The 25,649-nt window shown below is 39.6% G+C and overlaps 1 protein-coding gene across 8 annotated transcripts in view; it reads left to right on the top strand.

Moving 5' to 3' along the window:
• NAV3 (neuron navigator 3) overlaps positions 1–25,649 on the top strand; it is a 421,955-nt gene that overhangs the window by 353,739 nt on the left and 42,567 nt on the right. For 5 of the 8 annotated variants that reach the window (XM_054207726.1, XM_054207716.1, XM_054207692.1 and 2 more), the window contains 8 exons: positions 843–981; positions 4,379–4,655; positions 6,858–7,563; positions 9,152–9,640; positions 16,251–16,292; positions 18,588–18,748; positions 20,602–20,790; positions 23,258–23,310. In XM_054207726.1, the coding sequence (XP_054063701.1) occupies positions 843–981; positions 4,379–4,655; positions 6,858–7,563; positions 9,152–9,640; positions 16,251–16,292; positions 18,588–18,748; positions 20,602–20,790; positions 23,258–23,310 (2,056 nt within the window). The remainder of the gene's footprint in view (positions 1–842; positions 982–4,378; positions 4,656–6,857; positions 7,564–9,151; positions 9,641–16,250; positions 16,293–18,587; positions 18,749–20,601; positions 20,791–23,257; positions 23,311–25,649) is intronic. The other 3 variants (XM_054207745.1, XM_054207707.1, XM_054207735.1) reach the window with 2 other exon arrangements.

Below are 25,649 nucleotides of genomic sequence, written 5' to 3'. Positions count from 1 at the left end.
ATCCAAAACAAAATTAACAGGTGGAGGTGCAGCAAAACTGGGAGTATTCGTCTGTGTGTGGCAATAAGCTAAGAGTCATAATGTAACACTATGGAGAAACAATTGTGTAGAGACAGATCTGGGAAACACCAATCAACCTCCCTTCTGTGCAAAAGCAAGGCTGTTGTGAGAATAGGTAAATGACATTTCTATAAGAGTAGCCTTTCTCTCATTTGCATCCTCTGCCTCAGTCTTCCAAAGCAGAAGAGTTGACAGCCTGTGTTTCTCGAGAGATGTATAACATGTTCTCTGTCAACTCTGGTGACTGTGCTGTCAGGGAATCCTATTTTGATGACACTGCACCCACTAGACAAAGGCTGAAGACAAGAAAATAAAACTTTTGGAAATACTGGCTTCCTCCTGACAGTTGATTAGGCTACAGAAGAGATACTCCTTTTATTTTTCTGTAGCCTGCAAATCCATCGGGTGTTCTCCAAGTTATTAATAATGCTTTGGCTAGCAATACCAGGTAGGTTTAATGGATTTTCCTGCCAGTGTACTGAATGTGATTGCAATGAAGCGTGAAACAACCTGTTTTAATGACTTACACCAGTGCTTGCTTAGACCTGATGTTAATTTTTTAAAAGGCACCTGGATCTTTCATTAATTGAACAAGCAACCACTTGACAGTGAGTGAATAATTAATAAAGAAGTCTGAAAACTAATTGTCCATTAGGGAATATTACTGCTAATAATTTTCTGGTAAACCTCTTGAAGAATAAATAATCACATCTATTGATTTTGAGATGCTTTCTGCCTATTAACATGCAGTATGTAAAGTAGATGTTCTCCTTTCTCTGCAGCTGGGATGACAGCAGCTCAGTTAGTAGTGGCCTCAGTGACACTCTTGACAACCTCAGCACAGATGATTTGAACACCACCTCATCTGTCAGCTCTTATTCCAATATAACTGCCTCTTCAAGGAAGAACACTCATGCCCAGGTGAGTAGCTTTTCATTACCATTTCTTGCAACGCCCAGAAGCACACAGAATAACAAGGGGAAAAAAAAGTTTAGCAATAATGCCTCTGAAACAAATGAAATACTCGTCTTTTACAAACTCCTCTATCACATTTGTGTGCAAGAAGCCCTCGGACCTCATTGAGCAGGGCCCAACCCTGACCTATGGGCTGACTCCTCAGATGCCCTGCTCCCAGGGAACATCCCACTGCCAAAGATGCCAGCGGGTGAGACCCTGCTCTGCCTGCTCTGGGGGAGCTCCCGCTAGTCCCAGTCCCAGGAAGCCCCCCGCCCCTGCTGCACCCTAACACAAAAACCACAATATGACTGAATCTGTGGTGGGTGGATTTCTACTCACTACATTTGGAGTGAGTATGTCTTTGAACAGACAGCACGATTTAAGATAAGATAGTTTTCATCTTCATGAGCTGACACATGTCAGGGAAGAGATACATAAGCTGTACTGTCCTTTCCCTGTTCTCTCCTCTGGGAGAAAAGAGGCTGAAGGAGGAGCCCGCAGGTGGCAGAGCTTCTCTTCTCTCCAGTTAGGTCCAGGAATGAAAGTGTCCCATGAGCCCAGAAGGTGACAATGTGCAGCATCAAAATAGAATTCTGAGCATGGTACAGTCACAAGCTATATATGTAACACATATATGTATGTGTGTGTGTCTATATATACATATATAAAGCCTTAATTGTGCCAGGTATCACAGTATTTCTTTCCAGCTTCCCTCAAAATTGCAAGCGATGAAAAAGCCAATACAGAATGCTTACAGGACTCGGTTCCAAAAACAAAACACAAAAAAAAGAAAAGAAAGAAAACCAGAAGAGTTAATCCCAATAGAAAAGTATGATCTACTATGTCATGTCCTGTTTATAAGCAGGGAACTTCAAGACTGAACAGTCAGCATAGTGGAAGAGTTGTTTCCTCCAGTGATTTGGTGTCAAGTGTTAAGGACACAAGACTGACACCCCCAATTCCATTCGGGCTCTTGCAGGCAGCCAGTGCCCGCAGTTCAGAGACCTGTTTTGTAGATATACACTGTGGCGGACTATGTCAACAGGAGAAAAACACATATTTGTCATTTCCCCCAGACAATAGGGAAAGAAAGTTACTTTGGGAATAAAGATTACTTTAATCTGCAGCAGGACAGGTTTCAGACCGATGTCATGCTCATGCATGGGTACTTTCACAGAGACCAGCATTCTTCGGCCCTTCCCATTGCCTTTCCCACCCCATTAGGGTGTCCCATGGTTGCTAACTGGAGATCAGCCTCTTCCCTTCCACATCAACAGTGATGACCAGCTACTCCTGGCTTACTTGTTCCACTGCATCATCATCATCATGACTGGGAAATCTCAGGGTGACTATTTAGCTCGTTGTGGGTTATTCATTGGAGTAATCTCATGTTCTAGATACTCATCCAGATACTATTTCCAATTTGTTCAGTGATAGACAGATCTGCGGCACACGTTGAAATGTTGCTTTCCTGCCAGAGTTGCTTTATGTTATGAAGGCTGGAAACAGACCTTTATCAGGTCTGCCTTTACCAGGCAGATAATTCAGAAAGCCGTGTGCTCCATGCTAGCCTGCAATCTCAGCTAGGAGCTGGGTTGAGCACGATATATTAAGTATTTTGCCAGCTGTTCTCCAGGTGTAGGACATACTCACGCAACACAAAGATCCCTTTTGCAGTCTTTATAAATGATTGGAGTAGTGCAAGCTGGCTATAGCCTGCGGCAGATATTGCATATTTTGTTGTTGTTTTCTTATTAAAAGAGGATTAACATCGTTTTTTAGATCCCATAATGGTGAAGAGAGGCTTTTAGAAAGTATTATACTTGTCATTTCTTGGAAATGATGCAGTTTGCTTTAAAAATGTATAGCTCTTTGTTTATAAGCATTCATTTATGAGAAAAGTTCTGGGAACATTACACACGTTGTAACAATAACACCAATGAAAACTCTCTTTTGAAGGACCCTGCAATATTTGTGTAGATGTTTCCTTGGGCTCTTTTCCCATCAGGCTTTGCCCAAAATCGGTGCTAGCCTCTCCAAAGCACAAATGAAATTATGGAAGTGTGGAGGGCTGTTGCATTTGGTACGCCTCAAATGACAAATATGTAAACAGTGACTGATTATTCTGTCGGTCATCTAATCAGTATTAATCCTACTTATGACAGCAATGCCTAGGAAACAGCCACAGAGAGGTCTCTGTGGAGAAGCAGTTGTGGAAACACAGAATAATAAATAACCCTCCCCTGAACGCGATACAGTTTGCAGTCCTGCTTAGGTTGGCTCTGTGAGGATGGGGCTGTGTTACATCAAGCAAAAGTAATGCACAGTGGTACCTAAGAGCGGCACCACTTTTTTTTTGCTGTTAAAGAGGGGCAGAGGTAAGCAGGACTGGTGAGATGATGAAGTGCACATAAGGCTTGAGGCTGAGGTCAGGAGGCTACAGGGAAATGTGGGAGGAAGGGTTACAATGAACAGCCTGTCAGCACAAAGAACGCGAGTCTTGTCACACACAGAGGGTAGGGTCAGTCTCCAACGTTTCTATTTAAGCTGCTTTCATAGCTTCTGCGTTGTCTGTCTTGGGCTGCTCCTTGCAGCACGCCCTTATCAGCACGGCCCAGGGAAAGCAGGTGCCACAGGGGTGTTAAGGCTTCACTGGGGCATCTTCCACGTGGGTCTGAGTTTCAGAGAAAGCGTGGCCCTGGCAGGTTGCCTTCACCTCACTGGTGGGTAGTGCTTGCGTAAGCCTCTCTTCTAGCTGCTCTGCTAACTGATACAGCTAGAGTGAGTTTCTTGTTGGAAACAATTTGTTTCAGTGGAGACAAACCAGTAGAAAAGCCATCGGCTGTAGCACTGATAATTTTACTGAAGATCTTACCCTTCCCCACTGGTGGCACAACATACTTGGTGCTGCTGGAGCAATATTCCTGGTTTGGTCAGTGGAAGGCTTGGGTAGGAAAAGGCAAGAAACCAGACTGAGGTGATTTTAGTAGTATATTTAGGAATTCCCTCATTCAAGCTTTTAGTAAAACTCTCAGCGCAGTGAATTTCAGAGGGAGTTGAGAAGTGGTGATTGTATCACCACTGGTGATTACAGTAAATTATGTTCCATTTCATTATGGTTTATCTATGAAGAAAAGAGTTGAAATCTTTGGAATATAAAAGAAAAAAGATAAGTGTCTTCCCCAAATGGGAACATTTTTAAACTTTTGGGACCAGGATACTAATGTTTCGGAAGGGAAGCTTCCATGGCCCTTGCTGTGAATAAATCAATATGCTTATCCTCCTCCCCTCCCATGATTTAAGAAATCAGCAAATACTGAAGATGTTGAGACTGACCATTTCTCATGCAAACCTCTTGTAGCCGAAGACGGACTCGGAGAAGCGCTCAGTTACGGACAGTGAAACTTGGGGCAGCACTGAAGAACTGAAGAAACCAGAGGAAGAGTTTGACAGCAGTGTAGACAGCAGTGGCAAGTGGAAAGGCCTTCCCTCGGGGCTGTCTGAAGAGTCAGAGAAGGGGGGGCAGAAAGCATCTCTCTCTGTTTCACAGACCGGATCCTGGAGAAGAGGCATGACTGCACAAGTAGGAGCAACTCAGTCCAGGCACAAAGCAGGAACAAGTGCGCTCAAGACCCCGGGTAGGAAACTTCAGATTACAGCATTGAAAATTAAGGCTTTGTACTTAGAATTCATCTATAAGCAGTAAGGAATCTTTAGTGGGCTAAAAATAATTAATGGATATTATAAATGTGTGACAGACACGAGGAACTGTAAACACATTGATAGTTCTTCTCATAAATGACTGCAAGCCAAGATTGTAATAATAAACTAATTGTTCATCTCTATAACTGATAGTTTGCTACACTGCATACTAATAATTTATTAATCACACATGAATGTATCCATAAAAAAAACCTGTGATTGCATTTTGTTTTACTATCATTTGGCATGTCAACTTCTATTAAGGAATTCTTGGAAGTATTTTTTGGACTCATCTGTGCCTTATCTTTGTTCTCTAGAAAACATGTACCTTTGATAATTGAACATAGGCACAGAAATGGCCAAAGATTAGATGTTGAGATAAAAAGATTTAACATTCAAGTGAGAGGACTCAAAAGTAGTGTTTCTGAACTAAAGCTGAATTGTCATATTACAGATACTGCGAGTATTCTATGGACCACTATTAAGAGATTAAAAAATTATAAAATTTTTTTTTTACGTACTTTCTTCAGTGCTAAATGACTTCTTACCTAATTTTGAAAGGCCTCCCAGAAGTAGTAACCACTTCTGCAATCTAGTTTTGAAGGAAAAAATCCAAAGTTGGTGGAAGACATCATGATTAAGACCATCTAATCTGTCATTTTACTGGGGAAATATCGATTCTTTGTAGAACATTTTCTAGACCTTTGTCGTGTCCTGACAAAACGCTTCATGAGCATGCTTTAACCCCCAGTTGTAAAGACAACTCAGAAAGATCTCCTCAGAATAAATTCAAATCCTTTGTGAGCCTCTTTTGTTTCTTTGCAATTTGGAACTGCTAACCATTGGTCAGCCTCTGGTCTGTAAGATCCCTGAGGAGCATTGCCATGGTCAGTGGTCATATAGGTGCAGAAATGACAGCCCTGTAATAGCAATTAAAAAAAGAGATAATAAAAGCTTTACCACATGCCAAGCTAAGTTTCCCAGATCTGTTTTGCTGAAGACGAGCAGGCAGCCACCGTGTAACACAGAAGTGAGGCCTTCATTTTTTAAGCATATACTAATAGTCTGTCTGTTCACTGTGTAGGAGCCTGATCCATACCTTGGTGTGTGCACGTGTTTGTGTAGCTTTAAATGTGCACTGGATTAAAACATGAGTGGATTTAGTTCTGACTTGAAGGTGTTGCTCTTTATTATAGTTTATAATTATATTAACTTTGTTATAGTTCCTTAAGAGAAATTAGGCCACCCACCGCCAAAACTTCCATAATCAGTTAAAGAGTGTATTAAAAACTTTGTTACGCTGAATATCTGTTCTTTAGTAGGACCATACGATAGATGCTTAAAGAGAAATTAGAATAGAAGAGAAATAGCATTTTTTGTCTGTTTGTAAAATAGGAGGAGGGTATTTTAAGATAGAAGAGAACATCTTGTTTAAACCTTTCTGAATGTCACAATAAGATTATGCAGAAATATGGTATATACATATGTGTCTGTGCAGTACTGAAGACAGCCTCTCAGAAAATCAAAAATCTTGAAAAGATATCAAGGATATGACAAAGACTATTAACTCATGTAATTGATATCATTATAGATCAAGAAGATTCATGCCATGATAACATAATCACTCCCTGATAATTTTGTTTAACTAAAACCAGAACAAGCTTGGTTATAAGCTAAAAAAATGAAATCAGTGAAAAACAAAGAAATCAATGAGTACCACTAATTTCTACATGCATAATTAATGTCATACTTCTGGAAAAGTTAATTGCATGTCATGTTTTATTTTCAAATCTTATTTCTTACATATTGAAATACTATTAACAGGAAAAAAAGACAAATAAAATTCCTTATAGTTCATTCAGGATAATTTTCTACACCTATGCTCTCCAGCTGCATATGAAACTAGAAGTTCTCAGGAGAATTTCAAGCTTTTAATACTTAATGCTTACCTGTAATGTATTGTAGCTGCTACTGACTGCTGATTTGGGACTACAGACCAAATCAGTCTGTTTTCTTAGGGTAATTTTTCTATTTGTGGATTTTTTCATTTTGAAATTCTAACCATATAGTGTTAAAATTAGATATTGAGACACTCCAGCTTAAGCACAAGTGACCTTTCGAAATATACTTTTATTTAGGAAAAACAGATGATGCAAAAGCTTCAGAAAAAGTGAAAACTCCCCTGAAAGGAGCCTCCATTCAGCGCTCTCCATCGGACGCAGGAAAAAGCAGTGGCGATGAAGGAAAAAAGCCTCCCTCTGGCATTGGGAGATCAACTGCTACGGGGTCCTTTGGATTCAAGAAGTCCGGCATGGGATCTTCTACTATAATCACCACAAGTGGAGCGACTATCACAAGTGGGTCGGCGACTCTAGGAAAAATGCCAAAATCTTCAGCCATCAGCGGGAAGTCCAACGCAGGGCGGAAAACAAGCTTAGACGGTTCCCAGAACCAGGATGACGGCGTCCTGCACGTGAACTCGAAGACGACTCTGCAGTATCGAAGTTTGCCTCGCCCATCAAAATCCAGCGGCAGCGGGATCCCTGGCAGGGGTGGCCACCGCTCCAGCACCAGCAGCATCGACTCCAACGTCAGCAGCAAGTCTGCGGGTGCTGCTGCCACCAAACTGCGAGAGCCAAGCAAGATCGGGTCCGGGCGGTCCAGCCCCGTCACCATCAACCAGACAGACAAGGAAAAAGAGAAAGTGGCCGTGTCTGATTCTGAGAGCGTCTCGCTTTCCAGTTCCCCTAAATCCAGCCCAACTTCGGCAAGCGCCTCTGGCACGCCAGGACTTAGGCAACCAGGATCCAAATACCCAGATATCGCCTCACCGACCTTTCGAAGGTTAGTGCTTTTCTGTGAATTCCTGAAATTGCTATATATAAGGCAAGGATTTACAATGTGTTGAAGCACTGGGCAAAAAGCCCAAAAAGCCTCTTCCGGGTGTATTTTGCCACAAACAGAGAATCAAGTTTAAAAAAAATAAATAAATAAAAGGGTAATATTTTTTCACACAACACAATTATTTCTCTAAGACCTAAAGACCCCCCCATACCCAAAATGGCTATTCCTTGAGCTTTGAGCATTGTAGGTACATTCCCATAACAACAGTTCGAAGGCTAGAATAAGTCGGACTCCATGATCCTTATGAGTCCCTTCCAACTCGAGATATTCTATGATTCTAAGTTCTTATTGAATACTCAGGCACATGAGAAGTTCCCTCTCAATACTCTGATAACTCCCAAAGGGAAGAAGAACGCCTCATTCAGGCCCATTCTGTTACTGGGACAGGCGATGCCATAGCCTCGTTGGAGAACTGAAGAGCTCTGTAGATAAATAAAATATTTGCTTTCACATTGTTGGAAGCTCCAGCTACAAGCATTACATTATCTTAGCAGCTTTGTTACATCTTTCATCACAAACATTAGCAAAGCTAAAATTCAATTGGAAATGCTCTATTGTAACGTTTCTGGAAGCATAAATCTGGATAAAGTATAAATTGGGACGGAGCAGTTGCACTGTTGGAGAAAAAGCCAATAGTGCCCTCTTGTGCCTAGTTACCAAAACAGCATCTCCAAGCTCCTGGGGAGCTGCAGCTGATTTTTGTGGGCTTGGTAGTATGTAAAACGGATTCTGACATTATTAGCCGTGCTTACTTTATATTACGATAAGTTTTGCATTTATTTCTTATTAATTTATGAGCTGCACCCTAACTGTAGCTTAAAGCATTTCCAGTAAGACATTAAGCCATCACATGACTTTTAATTTCAACAGTTTTACAGCATTTGGGGTTGAGTTTTTTTCATCATGACTGTAGAATTTCCTCTATAGAATTGCTGGAAGCAATTATGTGAAATACACGTCTGTCATGACTCCCCTTGGAGACAAACCGAGCCCATTTAGCTCCAGTGCAGTTTATTCTGTCTGAATGGTTACTACATGGCCGATGACCACATGACCATCTGTGCAAAAAGAACAACGAGAGGGAAATTTTTCACAAACTTAGATGTTTGTTAAACTATGAAGGATTTTGCAAGTGTTTATTGCAATCATTTTAGCTGATTTGGGAAGTGAAGGGTTTAAAAGCTAATGACTTAGCCGTGGGAACGCTTAATTGCTGAATTTGGGTGAAAGTGTAATCTGTTTATGCACTAATAAGACAAAAATGTGCTTATTTTACCTCTCTCGGGAGGGTCTATATGTGCAAAGAGCACATCTGAACAGGACTGAATGAGAGCTGTTGCTAATGAAACAAACCCTGATTATTGTGATATGGTTAAGTGAATTTAATTTTGCGATGCGATTGATCAACTAGGTAGGCATGATTTTAAGTAGCGGTAACTGAAAATGTGTAGTTTGGCTCTTAGGATGTTACGCCATGAATGTTTAATGTGGCTATCAGTTTCTCTAAAGCTATTTGTTTTACATTTAGGTTGTTTGGTGCCAAGGCAAGTGGTAAAGCTGCCTCTGCACCCAGTACTGAAGGTGTGAAACCCACATCGGCAGTGCCCAGCCCTAGTACCACATTGGCACGGCAAGGCAGCCTGGAATCGCCGTCCTCGGGCACAGGCAGCATGGGCAGTGCAGGTGGGCAAAGTGGTAGCAGCAGCCCCCTCTTCAGTAAACCTTCGGACTTAAATGCAGATGTTGTAAGCTTAAGTCACTCCTTGGCTTCCAGTCCCGCCTCAGTGCACTCTTTCACATCAGGTGGTCTTGTGTGGGCTGCAAACCTGAGCAGCTCTTCAGCGGGCAGTAAGGACACACCAAGTTACCAGTCCATGACTAGCCTTCACACCAGTTCCGAGTCTATTGACCTTCCTCTTAGCCATCATGGCTCTCTCTCTGGACTGACAACAAGCACTCAGGAGGTTCAGAGCCTGCTCATGAGGACTGGAAGCGTCAGATCTACTCTTTCGGAAAGGTGAGCTTGCCTATAGATACAGTGACCACGAAACCACTGAGAGGCAAAAGGACAGGAGACGAAAAAATAAACCCTCCACCTGTTTTCCTAAAGGGACACTGTTTAATTAGCAGCTTAGTCCTTTATGTAAAAAGGAAGGAAGGAAGAAAAGAAAGTAATTGCAGGCATTGGACATGGAATCAACTGCCTTTTAAGGTTTTACAAGCACATTTTCTATCTCGAGAAGTTTTTTTGTTCCCTTTTTCTGGACAACAACCAGAGAAAAGGGGAAAATTGTCTAATTAAAGGCAAATCTAAACAGCCACAGAATGATTCCTGCATGCTGGACCTACCTGCTGTCCCAGCAATTGGCAGCTCCAAAGCCATATCACTGCCCTCTTGCTAACAAATCTTCTCCAGCAGTGGGACCCCACCAGTTTTCTTCCCATTAACTCAAAGCACAGGCAGAGCTGGTGGGCCCCTGCCTTCAGCTGACCAGTCTTGCCTTAAAATGCCCAGTCCTGACAAGTTGCTTCTTACATGGTAATCATTACACAGACCCTTACTAACACGCAGTTTCACTGGCAGGGGGACAGTTTATAAGATGAGACCCTCACTATATGCACAGTCCTGCTGAGTGTCTGGAACAGACAAACAAAACCAAGAAAGGGTTTTCCTCTGTTTGCTCTGTTAAAGATCTTTTTGACATGCAGATATTTTACCATTTAATTTATATTATAAAGTGGTGCATCCACCCTGGCACAGTTGTGCCGTGATTTTTTTTTTATTATTCTTATTTTTTTATGTGTGTGAAATATTTATTTGACTTTTGCAAGAGAGAAAAAATAAGCTTTGCTAGGCAGGAAGTAATTTTCTCTTCCTGTGAAAATTTTCAAGATTTGAAAATGAAACTCGTATCTCACATGGGCACTGAAAAGTCAATATTAAATATTTCATTAGCCTTTGGTCCAAAAAAGAAAATTATACTGAGTCAGCCAGAAATATTTACACTTTTAAAGGTTACATTTAGTTGTTTAGAGAATACACAATTATTTGAAAGAAAAAAGATCTTTTTTTGTAAACATGTGAAAAATATACAGTGTTAAGAACTTTTTTCCCTTTATACAAAACCAAAGATTTTTCAATACCAATCCTTTCCATGGAAAGATTTCACTTTCAGTGAATCAGCATTAAAAAAACAAAACCAAACAAAGCAAAGCAAAACCCAAAACCAGCAGACAAACCCAAAACCCTAAACAAGTTTTTGTCGCATCTAGATGGAAGCTTTCTGCACATTTCATTCTCTTATGTTGCATTCATAAGTATTACTATATCAGCTAAAATCACACCTCTTACTAAAATCGTTACTACACTATAAAACATATGTGTGTACCAGTATAATGTATCGTAGCGACAGTAGTTAAAAATACAATGGTACATGAGTAATTTGTAAGTTGCCTTTAATTTTTAGATAGTAATTTTCCTTGTATGCCATGAACTGAATGTGATGATATTTCTTAGAAAGTTAATTATTAATATTTAGCTTATAAAAACCTTCACTAATTTTTACATATGTGGATGGTGAGGTCAATAGGATGATGTGGAAGAGTATGAATTTATGCCAGAGATCATATTTACACAGAGGATGTTAAACATCACATTTAAAATGTTAATGGTTTGGCATAAGATCCTGAGCAACCCCCACTACTAATACTTTATGTATTTGTTCAGTGACTCAATTTCGGTGGTTCCAAATACTTTGCCTTTGGCAATATTTTTAAGTTTCAGATTTGTCCATGTGGGAATATTATGATTGAGTCCAGAGAGAACCATTTATCATGTTGATCTGGCCTCAAAACAAATATATGTACCTAGAGAAAAATGGTGTCATTTCTTGAATTAAAGTCCCCATAGGTTTTATGCTGTTTGATTTTTCTGAAAGGCCTGTTAGAAGTGCTGTGTTATTTCTAAACTGTTTTATCCTATAAAACCTACATGTAGCAAAATATTTTTTTACAACAAAAGCATTGGTTTGCCATGTTAGAGACAGATATGCTTGGCAACAGATTATGTCCTTTTTCCTTTGTAAACTCAGATTATATTTGAGATGCCTCTGGCAATACTAGTTGTAGCCTGGCCTGGCATAAGAAATTATCTGCAAAGAGGCTTATTCTTTTTCTTCAGTCACTCTAGTGCTTGCAAAAGTCTGAATGAGCGGTCTCTATAGTGAGATTTACTAATATGATGTGGAGACAAAATCAGAAAGACTGAAGCACAAATTGAGATACAATTAGCAAGTGACATAAATTCTACACAGAGAAAGCCTAGGGAAAGCTAAAAGAGAAGACAGAGCTATTAATAGATGATACAAATAAGCGTGGCTTTGCTTCATTGAAGCAAATGCATTAACTGCATTTGATAGCTAAGCATCACTAATGGCAAGTGTGCTAAGAGGGAATGAAAAGGTTAAGGATTACTCCAATTTACTGGTCCTGATGAACTTTTCACTTCCTTGCTTCAGACATAGTCTGAAATAGCCCTGCAGTCATTAGGACTGAAGAAGACCTTTCAAAGGGTCTGTGCTGAGGAAGGAGTGAGAAGGGCTGGGATGGAGGACGAGGGCATTATGGGCAAGGCCACCTTGCCTCCCTTCCTGGGAAGATACAGGGGATATTAAACAAAATGGGTTAATTAACAGATAACATAGGATTAGTCTTTTAAATAAGACTAATTTAATTCATTTGCAGGAAAACGGTCTTTGTGAGTAGAGGAAAGGAATTAGTAGGTACAAAAAGAAATCCTGAACTTAGTAAAGCTTTAGGTGCTATTTCAAATAACATTCTCATAAGCAAATGAGGAAAATAATGTAAGGTTCTTGACCAGTTGTAAAAGAGTTATCAAAGACTAGCGATCCATAGTTTATCAGCCTGAAGGGATATAACAGGGCAGGATATATTTGCACAAACACAAAATGGAAAATGATGAGGCTATTTTGCAGAAAGAAGACAGTGTCTAAGGGGTTGTAGTGCCACTGCAGGGCAAAGCATTTTTGTAGTATTTTGAAAATTAAAGTATCACATGTAAGTCTTAGAAACTAGTTGTTCCATTCTACTTTTTCGTGTTAAGACTTTAACTGGAAGACTTTGAGACACCAACTTTCAGGAAAGATTTGGTGCAACTGGAAAGAACCCAGAAAAGGCTACCAAAATATGAGGGCACATCTGTGTTTCCTACTAAGGAGAGTAGACCTCGGCTGCCTCCAGAAAAGTGGTTACCTGCCATGGAGACAGCAGGTCTTTGAGGTCTCTGCCACATGTGCCTGTGTGTACCTGGTGTGTCTCAGTCGCTCCAGGGATGATCAGACATTGCCCACACCCAGTCTTCAGGCAAGCACCTGAAGCAAGCCCACCAAGCAATGGTAGGGCAGGAACACAGAGCCTTCTGTCAATTGCGGTTTTGATACAGTGTCAAAGTTTACCCCAGCCAAATTTTTTGTCATTCCATGAGATTCTTTTGCATTGTGGTAACCAGAAAATGGGTTCAGTAAATACTAGCAAAATATTTGCTTTTTCACCAAAATTTGCATCTCCCTTAGGACTCGTGCTGGTTTTGCACTGGCGGTATTTATTTAGACCACTCTGCTTCTGTTGTTATAGCAGTGTAACTCCCTATGTGGGAAGACACTTGTATTTTAGCTTAAAAAAATTTAGAAGGATTAAAATAAATCATACAGGTATTTATACTCTAAAGTAAAACTGTATACTAGGGTTAATTGGTGAAATATCGCTGCTTTAGCAGATAAAATTTTCCAAGTGGACACATCACCAATAGTTCTTTTGAACCCTTAATTTGCACTGCAGATTTGTGTCTTTCTTCTGCTTGGTCTGAGTGACACAGCAAGGGATGCATAAAAAGTGCAGAAATATGAGAATTAACAGTGGTCGCATCAGCAGTAGTGGTGGCATTTTAAGAATAGCAGGGTGGAAGTAGTTTCTAATTACGTGACTGGCTTGCTCTGGTTTACTTTAAAAGAATGTTTAGTTTTGAGGGCCATAAAAGTGCACTGAAATGCACTTTTTGAAATCTTCAAGACTTTCAATTGTTTTACATCATCATCATAGTTGATGATTGTGATTTTAAGGTGTGAAACTGTGCATCATGGATCGGATTTTCTCATGTGCTCAGCCATTTGTAGCAATTCATTTGTAAGACCCATAGCAGCTTCGCCCAGCCTGCCCTAGACCTCCCTAGGTGCCTCTTAGCTTGCATTAATTTATTTTGTTCCCTAACAGCTCTGCAACAGTTAGATATAGCCCAAAGATATGGCATTACGGCCCTTTCCCAAGTTAGCCTCAACACCAAGGGCAGGTAGGAATCTGAGAACTGTAAGGCTTCCTGCAATTTCCCCCAGAGAACTTGCAGATGGTTTCAGCTGTGCAAAACAAACAAAAGGGAATGGAGATGCAGTGGGCTTGATAACTTCAGCCTGCATCTGCATGCACCTTCCTGCAAGACTGCTTTTGGCAAATGACATGGCAGAGGAAAGCATCAGGAATACTCCAATATTCTCAGCCTCACTTTATATTGGTGTTTGTTTTGAGCCAAAGAGACAGTTTTCCATGAATGCATTGCTTCTTTCAGGAAAGGATGACCTTTTTTCATGTTATCTTTAAAGATCTTTTGAGCACTGAAGCCAGGCTGGTAGTGTCCTAGTAGGACCACTGCACATTACAGTTCAGTTCTCTTTACCAGAAGCCCAGTTTCTGGAGAGGTAACATACCCAGCTTCTTGGTGGAGGAATGCTTTCATATACTAAAAATATATGGGCAGTGATGGGTCTGAATTAATAGTTACATAGAACCATGGTTAATGGTTTTGTGCAATTATTTGAAATCTAGGGGCATCTTTACAAGATTTAGTATTTTAAAAAACACAAAATGGATGTTTGCTACATTCACTTTTATGCAGTTGCAATAATTCCATGCTCATGTTGAGGAATATCCACCCCAATTTAATTTGAGTATCTGAATTCAAAAGATTTTAGCAAAATCCTGTGGTCAGTATTAGCCTATTTATCTGACTGACTTAGAACTTTTGGCTTGTGGATTGCTTTAAAGGAGCACCAGTTGGCTCCTTTATTTTTAGATAATGTGTTATATCCTACTTCGAAATACATAGAACTTCAAGTTAAAGTAATAGTAGAAAATTTATTGTTCAGTAGGATGTTTGAAGGATTTGCAGAAGAAACTGGGTTTGTTATTATGATCATGTCTATTTGGTTTGAAATTTAGAGGTGCATAAAGGTACATAAAAGACCCATTTATCTCTGTAAGGAACTAAAAATTACATGAATCATGCATTCAAATGTATGCTCTCATTTTACCAATCATTTCTGGTCCTGTTAGTTATGTTGGGAGCAAAATGCTGAAAATTGAGTTCTCTCTCTGATAGAGGACTACTCTCACATGGATGATAGCCAGGCCTATGCTGAAATCCTGCTAAGTTTCTCCTTCCATTTGCTTTCTCCCCAAGGCCCCAATTAAACCAGTAAAATTGCCTATAAAACTTCCTGATGGTAAGAGGGGTTTACTTTCATTAGATTTGAGCCCTAATGGTAATGGATTGTTAACACCAACAGTATTTTCACTGCCTTTACCTACTTGGATCAAGGTTACGTGACAGTGGGGTGCCCAGCACCCCTGGCACAATAGAAAACAACCTTTAGTAATGGTGGGAGAGTTTCTCTGGGTAGGACAGGTCCTAAGTTACGGATGTTCTCAGAGGTGTGATGATGATATGTAATACAGAAACTTGCTAAAGCCATTTCACAGTTTAATCCATATGGCGACACTAAATTATGTTCTTAAGGGAAAAACCATTGCAACACTTACTTGATGATAACTAGTTCAAATTCAACCCACACTAGTCGGGGACCGATCTACCAAGTCCTTATGAGGAAGTGTCCAAATGTCACTTGATTTGAAGGAAGGGTGTCCTTCTAGTGATGGGATTTCAATTAAGAAAACTCCAGATGTAGATCTCTGGTGATCAGCCACTCTGCTACCGCATGCGCGTGAATATGGAACATCGTTGCTCTGCTGCCACTTTTCATTATCACCACCATCAGCTTACTATGTGAGCCCCACAGCAACAGAAAGACAAGGGTCTGTATATTTAGCACATATTTCTACAAGCAGAGCTGTCATTTGGCTTCTGGCAAGGCCATGCTGTCTCCTAGCAGGTGCCACAACCTTCATTTCTTTCGGAAATCTATTGGCATATCATAGGCAACTGTGAAAAGTAAGGGTTCATGCTGTGACCATATGATTCTCGCACAGATTGCAGGGTGAAGCAGTAGGAAGGTTAGAAATGGTAAGGAAGGACTTCTTTCTGACTTGGACAGTCTCCAAATTACTATTGACCCAGCCCAGAGCATGTCTAGATGAAAAATGAATGTGCAGCAGTCCGTGTCCTTTTGATCCCTCCAATGAGTCAGGGATTTATCATGAAAGATATATTAAAAAGCATTAAATGACCTTCTGTTATGCACACATATCTAGACCTTTAAAATTTGTAATTCTGAACAGTCCGGTTTACTGTATGTCCTTAGGGATTTTTTTTGTTTTAACAGCATGCAGCTTGACAGAAATACACTACCCAAAAAGGGATTAAGGTATATATTTTTTTGAGCATGACTGATGCTTCTCTGTTTTCCTGTAACCTTTTCTACACTGTCTTTCCTTTTCTTTCTCCTTTTGTTGATCCTATTTACAACAGAGTTCTTGGTATTTAGATTCAAACCAAAAAACATAGATTTTAACAATGGACTTTTTCTTTCCAAGTCTGCCTAGTGAAGAAATTTCCTTTCAACATATATCATAGGAAGTGAATACTATTAAGGATAGTTTCCTTATGCATTGAATCTTAAAAGGCATTGAATCCTGGAGAGCTAAAAGAGACAGAACAAGATACTTTTGCAATTCAATGGGACTAATTGTTGAAAACGTTATTGAGAAAAATAAGGTTTTAGAGGTGGATCTGAACTTGAACTCCAAATGCAAACACTCATGCTGTTCGATTTGAAGATCTGGTAAAGGCTAAGGCTAGAAAATGCTTAAATATCCAAGGTTTGTAGGTATAAAATGAGCCCTGCTCCAGCTAGTCTTCTTGATCCAGCAGTACTCAGAGTCCAACTTTGCTACTAATTCGCCACTAATTAGAGCTGTCTCCATCACAGAAAACAGAAGTCTGCTCTGCTCCATGGTTAAAAGAGGGGATGATTAGGTAACTTGTCCGGTCTCATTTGGTGTGGCAGCCTATCTCCCCAATCCAGGAAGGGAATTTAGCAAACAAGGGTATATGTGCATGCACACAGACACTCTGCAGCCCTCCAGTCACTGAAATTACACAGTTCAATCTCGAATTATTGATAAATAACATTTTATGAAATTTTAAGGTAGTGCTAAAATGTTGTCACTAGAAAGCACCTTCTGCACTATCCGTTCCTTAAAAAGAATTTAATCAAATTTCCTGTTGTCCCAAAACAATCACTTCGGATTGAGAGAGAATGGAAAAGGTGGAGGACATAAAAAAAGCATAAAGGGGACCCTGCAAGGGTACAATGGCATGATTGAGGTTTGCGGCTCTATAATTGTAATAATGGCTGAAAGCTGAAAGTGAAATGGAGTGGGAAAACAGCTTATAGGCATATAGGCCTGATCAGTTATTCCAGAAAGACCATCAGTTTGATTTAATGTGCAGAAATCCCAGTCCAAGACCCAGATCCTGAATTCTCATTTTGCCATGTTTCTGATCCAGTTACTGCTGGGTAACTCTGCTCTACCACATTTATAGGCAAAGATCATAGCTGTCTTTTTGAAAGCAGAAAGGAAGTAAATATTTAATCAGGACAAGATGTTTTAATGCCGTAAAATATTGTACAAAACCCCAAGCACAACATGAGAACTTACATGATCATTTAATCTGCTTTCTAAGCAGAAATACTTGTGCCTTGCAAGCCTGAAGCCAGAGTATCAAAAGCCCTTTCTGCTCTGCTGTTTGGGGAACACTGATGGCTCATGACAGCAGTGAAGAAGGTGCTCATTTCTCAGCAGGAGATTGTGCTGAATGAAGCAGGCTATTGCAGACATTGCTGAAAACAATCTCTTGGTTAAGACCCGCACTGCCTGCACATTTTAACGTTTAACGACTGCCAGAATTGCCCTTCTTCCAGCCCGGCCAAAAGGAGCTGGGCCCAGTGAGTTACCAGTTCTCCCTCTTAGCCCATGTGTCAAGTTACACTTGTTTTATTGGTTTGCCATAGGAAGCAGTTGATGAATGATTACATTGCAAGACTTCTTCCTTCCAGAGAACTTGTTTCTGCTAATTGTGGATTTTTCCTGTCCCTTTCCCTCCCCTGAGTTTGGGGCAGGACACAATGCCAAGTATCATTCAGAGTGACAGGTCGTGCGTATGACCATGAGTAGTTGTCATTACCGATGCAAACTCCTTTTTCAGAGTTGTTGATCTGTTTCACTCCTACCATCTAACAAATTGCCCACCTGATCTGTGGCAGATGTCATTTTGTAAGCAGCTACTCACATTTCTTGGCTTCTAGTCTGTCCATTCCCCATCCTAGCCATACAGCTTCCGAGCTTTTACATCAACCTGTACACTTCCTACAGCTTTGAAGTCCTTTCCTGTCAGCTCAGTTGTCTGTCTTCTATGGTTTATCATCATATCTCTTCAAAGGAAGGGAATGCTGTTTTGGGGAGGGGGATGAAGAGAAAAGGGGTTTCAAGTCCTGTATTTTACCTCGGTAAAATCCCTGGTGGTAGTCACTTGACTAGACTTGATGCTTTCAAGGGTTTTGCTCTGTCTAACTGGTGAAGGGTATTTATGTGAAACCTGTTTCTTTCCAAACTGTCACCTTGTTGTTGTTTTGAGCATGTCAGCTGTGGTTTTTCAGATATACTCCATCATCTCGGCAGACGAGTCAGGAGGAAGGCAAGGAATGGCTGCGCTCCCATTCAACTGGAGGCCTGCAAGACACTGGCAGTCAGTCCCCGCTTGTTTCTCCTTCAGCTATGTCTTCATCCGCAACTGGAAAATATCACTTTTCCAACCTGGGTAAATGCCGTTTCCCTCCACTGTTTCTCCCACTCTAGATTAGACTCATAAAATTCAACCATTCATATTTCTTAGTTTGCCAAACTAGATAATTTAACATCTCCATCACCATATTGTGGTATACCACTAATGAAGGGAAACACACAATGTTTTTCATGGAGTAGGCCAGGGTACTTCCTATTTTGCATACAGAAAAAACCCACATATTCTCTATGACTTGCCCAAGGAGAAGAAAATCTGAGGCTGAAGTGGAAATCAACTGGAAATCAGTAGTTCAAAGCTACTCATCTTTTAGGATTCACAGTCAGTGGGATTCTATCCAGTGATTTTGTGAAAGTCAATCCAGACGCTAAACAATGTTTTTTTCCTATATACAGGTTTGCTTTGGGATAGGCGTTCCAAATATTTTTCAGTGACTGGACCTGGCTATAACTGCACTGGGCCCAATCCAAATCCTGTCCTTTAATACAATGTAGTATTTTAGGATGCAAATCACATTTCAGATTTATTTGATTTCAGGTCAAATTTTAGATTTTGTTTCTGGATTTTGTTTCAAGTTAATCCAACACAAATTTAGTTTTGCTAATAATTTTATTTTTTCTGTCATGCACAATAGAAAACTATTTATTTGCACCGCGCTGGACACATACCTAGCTTCACAATGAGCTTTTGTGTTTTCAGCCATTACTGTGGAATTAGCAGCAACCTTCTGCTAATTCACACTTCTGTCACTCTGTCACAGCTTATGGCATCTGTAGTTTACAATCACTCAAGAGCAGTTTGATCAGACATACAAATGTTAGTCTTTATTACATATGGGAAAAAGAAGTTGAACAAAGCCACTTTGAAAGATGAAATTGGATCCTGGCTAAGCTACTGCTTTGGATTTCCTCCATGTACTTGCAGTATTTTTGGACACATCTCTTTTTAAGCAGTGTTTCTCTCACTCTATCGTTTTCTGCTTACAATTATCTTCTTTTTATTCATACTTCTTGTACTCACAAGAGAGACAATAAGATCAGTTGGGGTTTTTTTTAATTTATTTTGTCATTGTCCTTTCCTTCTTACCATTATCATAGCCCTGTGGAATAATTTGCTCTCACAACACAGCTGCTGTGGTAGTTTATGACTTAAAGCACATCTTGCATGATCTAAAATAAAAGTCCAAAGACGTAGGCTGAATTTGGATAGACATTAGCTATTTCTTCTAGGTATTGAGTTCATGTGGTCCAAGTGAATCATAACCAGGCTTTCCTTCCTACTGGCAAACAAACTTTGCAAAAGCTTAAACTACGTTCATCAGTGCTGTTCTGGATTTCAATCATGAGTGATGGGACTACTCCTATTTATTGTGATGAGATTCAACTGGCCTGTGCAGGAATTTTAAGCTGGTGCTGTAGAAAATCAAAGGGTAAACATGTCCTGCATATGCCAATAAAACTTTGGTCTTAACAGCAGTTGGTTACATAGGTATGTAACGGTAAAAATACAGACACAGATTTATTAGAAGAGCTGCTTATAAAAAAATACTTACAACTTCTTACTCCTTTTTAACTTTTAACTTTTGTATCTCTCCCGTGGATTTTCTGTCTTGGGCTGTCAAAGTGAACAAGTGTGTATTCAGACACCAGTGTTAGTGTTACCATGTGGTTTACAGGATTAGTCTCATCCAGCTCCAGCTCCTCAGAGATCATCTGCTTCACCTGTTTGTGGTGGTTTTGTGTGTAGGAATAAAAGCCTTTCATTTTCTCAACAGCGTAAAGTCCACCTAACCATGCTAGTCCTACATTACAATACAGAACCAAAATTCATTTAATGGAAATGTGCTTCATTAATAAAGCTTTGTATTCCAGTGAGTCCAACCAACCTATCTCAGTTTAACCTTCCTGGACCCAGTATGATGCGTTCAAACAGCATCCCTGCACAAGACACTTCTTTTGATCTGTATGATGACTCCCAACTGTGTGGCAGTGCTACATCCTTAGAAGAGAGACCACGAGCGATTAGTCATTCAGGTTCATTCAGGGACAGCATGGAAGAAGGTAAGACCTAGTTACTATTTGGATCGGCTAATGGGCCCCAAAATAGGCCCCCAAAATAGGCCTCCAAAGTGTAGTAAAATTTTAAAATATTTTTTCAGCAACATAAAAACATAAAGAATTTTGTGAAGCTATTTTTTAATTCTGTTGAGCTGGATTGACAGGACTTACTTACCCTAAAGCGTGGAAAGTATTTCTTTCACACAGTAATATGCAATGCTGTGTATGTCATACACTTATAAGTCCTTTATTGGAAATCGTCGAGGAAAGGAAGTAATTCTTGGAAAATTATTTTATTCTTTTTGTCTCTAAATGTGAAGTGTCTGAGCATACCTTGACTACTGTGTTTCTATGCTGTCTTAGTCCTACTTCTGTACTCCTTTTTTTTTCCAAATGCCAGTAGTACTTAGCATCCCCTTTCTTTTATAGTCACCTAATTTCCCAACTTTTCTACAGCTTCCTACAGCAAACACTATGTGAATTTCTGTATTTAAACTCTGTCATTAATTCTGACCTCACTACTTTCTGTATGCAGATTATTACTGTTGGTCTGGTTTCTTTAATGCTATGTACAATACCTGGAATTTGGGGAATATTTTTGTTTTGGCTTTGGTTTTGGTTTTTGTTTTTTTTTAACCACATCTGACAACTCCTAGTTAAATGCCCTGTAACATTTTCTTCTGCCTAACAATTCTGGTAAATCTGATTATTTGCAGAATTCCCATACATTCTCACACCCTTTAATTAAAAAGCAACCCCCCAAAAAAACATTAAAAGCTGCACTAAAATCTAATGGAGAGTCATTCTATCACATCATCTCATCAATCTTGCTTACTGCTAAGTGATAACAATATAAATGGTCTTTATAACAAGCAAATAAAAAAGTCTTCCCCTAGCCCCAAAGGTCATAGTCATGAGATAAAAGGGGGAAAAAAAAGTCCTAGATGAAATAACAGACAACTAATATTTTCACTTCTCAATTTGTTCTTCTGAATTTTAGATGATATGTCAGGCAGACATCTGGGTATGTAATACTAGCAGTAGGGTGCAGGACAGATCAAGCTGTGAGTTGTCAGCACAGAGAGGATGGCTGACTGCACAGAAGCATATCACATAATTCAAGGACAGAGGTGACTACAGACCCTTTGCTGAGGAACAGGAGAATTATCAAAGGAAACACTGGAAGAATAATAGAGAAAACAAGGCAAATAATTTATGCATAGAAAAAGAGGTGTTAAATCTGGAATTTCAGTAATGGGTCACCGGTGGCTTTGATGAAGGCTTTTTCATTGGTCATGTTTCATATCCAGCTGGAGTGGATAACCATGATCAACCTGAGTAAATGAAAGTCAATGCAGCAATAATAAACAGTTTTCAGCAGTTTACAGTCACTAGAGATTAACGTGAAATGATGCTGTTGGAAGGCCAAATGTGTTTTATTTAAGATAGGAGCTCTGAGGAAGGTTATAGTGAAAGAAGTGAAGTAATGAGTAGAGCCACAGTGTATGAGAGCAGAATGGGAGTTTAGCTGAGAGATTTAAAACAGAGACTGAAAATCAGAGATAGATTGAAAAGAACAGGATTTATGGTCAGCGTACCACAACTTTGTAAATATTTGCCCGGTTACAAAACTAGATTTAAAGTCTATTTGGCTAATTCAAGTATTCTCCTATTGTCAATTTGGAATACAAATGCCAATAACACAAAATAATTTATTTACCAAACTCTTGAAACAAAAATGAAAAGAAGTAACGAAATAAATGATCTTCTTTAAAATTCTCTGTTAGTGTGTCCTTCTTCAGTAGAGTAATCAAAAGCAGAAGGGGCATTTTTTTCTCAGTTTAGTCTTCAATTGCCATTTTCAGAGAGACCAGGAACACCATTTTTTGCGTTGAAGTCCTGCATCTTCACTCCGTGCTCTTGAGGCTGACTCTACTGACGATTAGCGGAAATATGGCACTACATCTCGCAGTAACCCCTTCACACGGGCTACAGACACCAGCGTGCACGGGTCTGCCTTGTGCTGAGGGCAGACGCCAACTAAGGAAAGCCTGTGAGCTCACCCCAGGGAATGTGAACTGTTTTGCAAAACATAGTCTAGTATTAAAATCACTTTGCTCAGCTTTGGACAGGTGTATAAACCTGTCCAATTTCTCGTTTCTCTAAAGAGTGTATTTATTAAGTGATTTGTTGTCAAAACAACAAAAGTCATGCTTGGTTTGCTGGTAATAATACTGAATCTCACTGGCTTGCTCTCCTACCATGTACGCAGAAAAGTGCCTTTTTTTTTTTATAGAACAATCTTTTTAAGTGCAGGAAAAAATTATCAATAGCTTTTCTTTACTGATAGCTCATAATTGCTCTTTGTGGAAGATTGGTTCTCATTTTAAAAAGATGTTTAGTTATTGAGCTACGTGGGGGAAGTTTTATGCTTTCATCAATATTTCATATTATTTTCCTTTTTTTAAAGTACATGGGTCCTCATTATCACTTGTCTCCAGCACATCCTCTCTCTACTCTACGGTGAGTATTGACATATTAGAAGAAGTTCTGCCTGCCTCTGTTCTTGTTCATTGTTCATGAAACTTTAAATGCTTTGAGGTTTAGAAGGATTAAAATTATACTACAGTGAAGCAAGAACATTTCTTTTCAACTTCGGTATTACTGTCACGCTATTTTAGAATACATTATTTTCATTTTTTTATGTGATTTGATTAGAACTGCTTAAAATTGCCTACTGTATGTATTTAAGTTAAAAAGAAAGTAATGGTCTAAGAGTCTCTCTTTAAAGGGGGGGAGGTCCTTATGCTGTTGTAGTTGATAAATATGAGTGATTTTGCTTCTTTTCAGCTAGTTTTCTAATTGCACAATTTACAAAGTGTTTTTGTCCTGTTTGAGGTACACTTCTTGAAAAACACAAGATTGCTCCAGGGTAAGGGAGATACAATTTGCAGTTTAAATGTCTAATGATCTTTGTTGCAAATGGCAGCATTTAGATGTTATTTCCAAAGAGAAGAGTGTCTTTGAAAAATGGTTATTCTTACTTAATTAGATTATTTAGATTGAGTAATAATTGTATTCTAGCTCAAGCGGAAATTCTAGTTTTGATTTTTTTCTCTATTTTATTGTTTTGGTATCTTCATTTGAGATCCTCTGCATGATTTGTTGCTTCAGTTGTTCTACTAACATGAAATCATCCATATGGGAGGAGTTAGGCATGTTTGGACATTCCCTTGCTGATACACAGCAGTTGCTTTGCAATCTGTTTGCTAACTACAGTTACATGCTGTAGTAGCCCTTTGTCACTGGAGACGAACCCACCTACCTGCTTTCCCACTGTACGTTCATGAATAGTCTGTCTCCTCTCCGTATTTTCAGGTGTTGAATAGTGTCAGCTGACATCCCTGGAATGATGTGGACTCCTCTACCCAGAGCCAACACCAGTTCTTGCCTGGGAATACCGAGCCCATGCAGCCTGATGCATTTGCACCATTTGGTAGCCCTGTCTCAATGCTAAACTCACCTTAGCTTGGAAACTAGGTGCATCCATGCACAATGTCTACCACAACGGTGCCTCTTCTAGTTCTGTTTAATCATAAAAAGGTCTATACAAGGGCATGTCTAAAATGTAAGGTACACAGGCATTAGGTTTGTCCAGACCTTAAGCAGCAAATTGCAAGAAATTCCAGTCCAGACCAGTCCTGAATTATTTTGGGGCAGTAGAGTGTACATAGAGACGGGCTGCACATGAGCCAGTCATGTGCATGTAAAATTCAAAGCAAAGCTTCTCACTTACATTTTGGTAGCTGAAAAATCTTTACTACTAGTTCCCTGTCTGTGAGACACTACGATCAGTTTGCATGGGGGGTGGGGAGGTCCAGAGTAATAATTCAAGCTTTGATGTCAAAGTTTAGAAGAATATTATGAAACCGATAAATGGTAAAAATCAAATTATAAAGCGACACCGGATGCTTTCAGCACCCAAACAGTCAGTAAGTCTGAAATACCTCTGCTCTAGTGCTGTATAATGAAGCAAGATATTTGCTAATACTTTCTATTTATATAACCTGCTATCATTCAAGATTACAGAGTATCTTGGAAATATTACCTAAATCCCATGATATTAAAGAACAGTATTTTTCCTGCAAAAGAAACTGTTTGCCCAAGTTTATACTGTAAGGGGAATATCTTCTGAAATGTCTGACTGTCTGTCCGCATTGCAGCTAAGCCCCCACTTCTTAAGTTATGGATTATGGAGACAATATAATGGAAGAAAAACCTGTAAAGGGCAAGAAATGAATTAGTATGACAAAATTACTAGGACTGACCTTTGGGGATGATTTTTGATCAGAATGCTTGATCCCTCTCATCCTGTGAAAAAAAGTTTAAACTTTTCAGCAATTAATCAGAAGATGATGCACAAGTGGAGTCTAGAAACATGAAAGGTTGGCAATCGGCATCCCATCAGCTGAAAGCAGAGAACAGCGTTTCATAGATGATATGGTGCGGTGCCCAGTTTCCTTCAGCAAGGAATAGCTTCCCAGGGTTATGGCACATATAACTCGCTTTCAGCTATTACTAGATTCAAGGAGGAGTACAAGAGTTTTTTACCTTATTTAAGCAGGCCAAAACCACAAAGCAGGAATTCCAAAGCAGCTGCCTTTCCATAAATATCTCATTCAAATATATTTATTAGATTTCTCAAGCATTGCGTTAAGCCTTGGTGCTAGTGATTTTCTGCAGCCTAATCACACTGGAGAGATTCAGACAAAGTACTAAATAAAGATCAAGATCTTTATGTATTATTACCAAAGGATAGCTGAAAATCGTGAAGTTATTCTCTGAAGATTGTTTCTTTGAGA

The sequence above is a fragment of the Rissa tridactyla genome, chromosome 1, assembly GCF_028500815.1.
Source record: "Rissa tridactyla isolate bRisTri1 chromosome 1, bRisTri1.patW.cur.20221130, whole genome shotgun sequence".
In the NCBI taxonomy this organism is placed as follows: domain Eukaryota; kingdom Metazoa; phylum Chordata; class Aves; order Charadriiformes; family Laridae; genus Rissa; species Rissa tridactyla.
The sequence above is the reverse complement of the archived record's forward strand: the minus strand, read 5'-3'. Positions and strand labels throughout refer to the sequence as shown.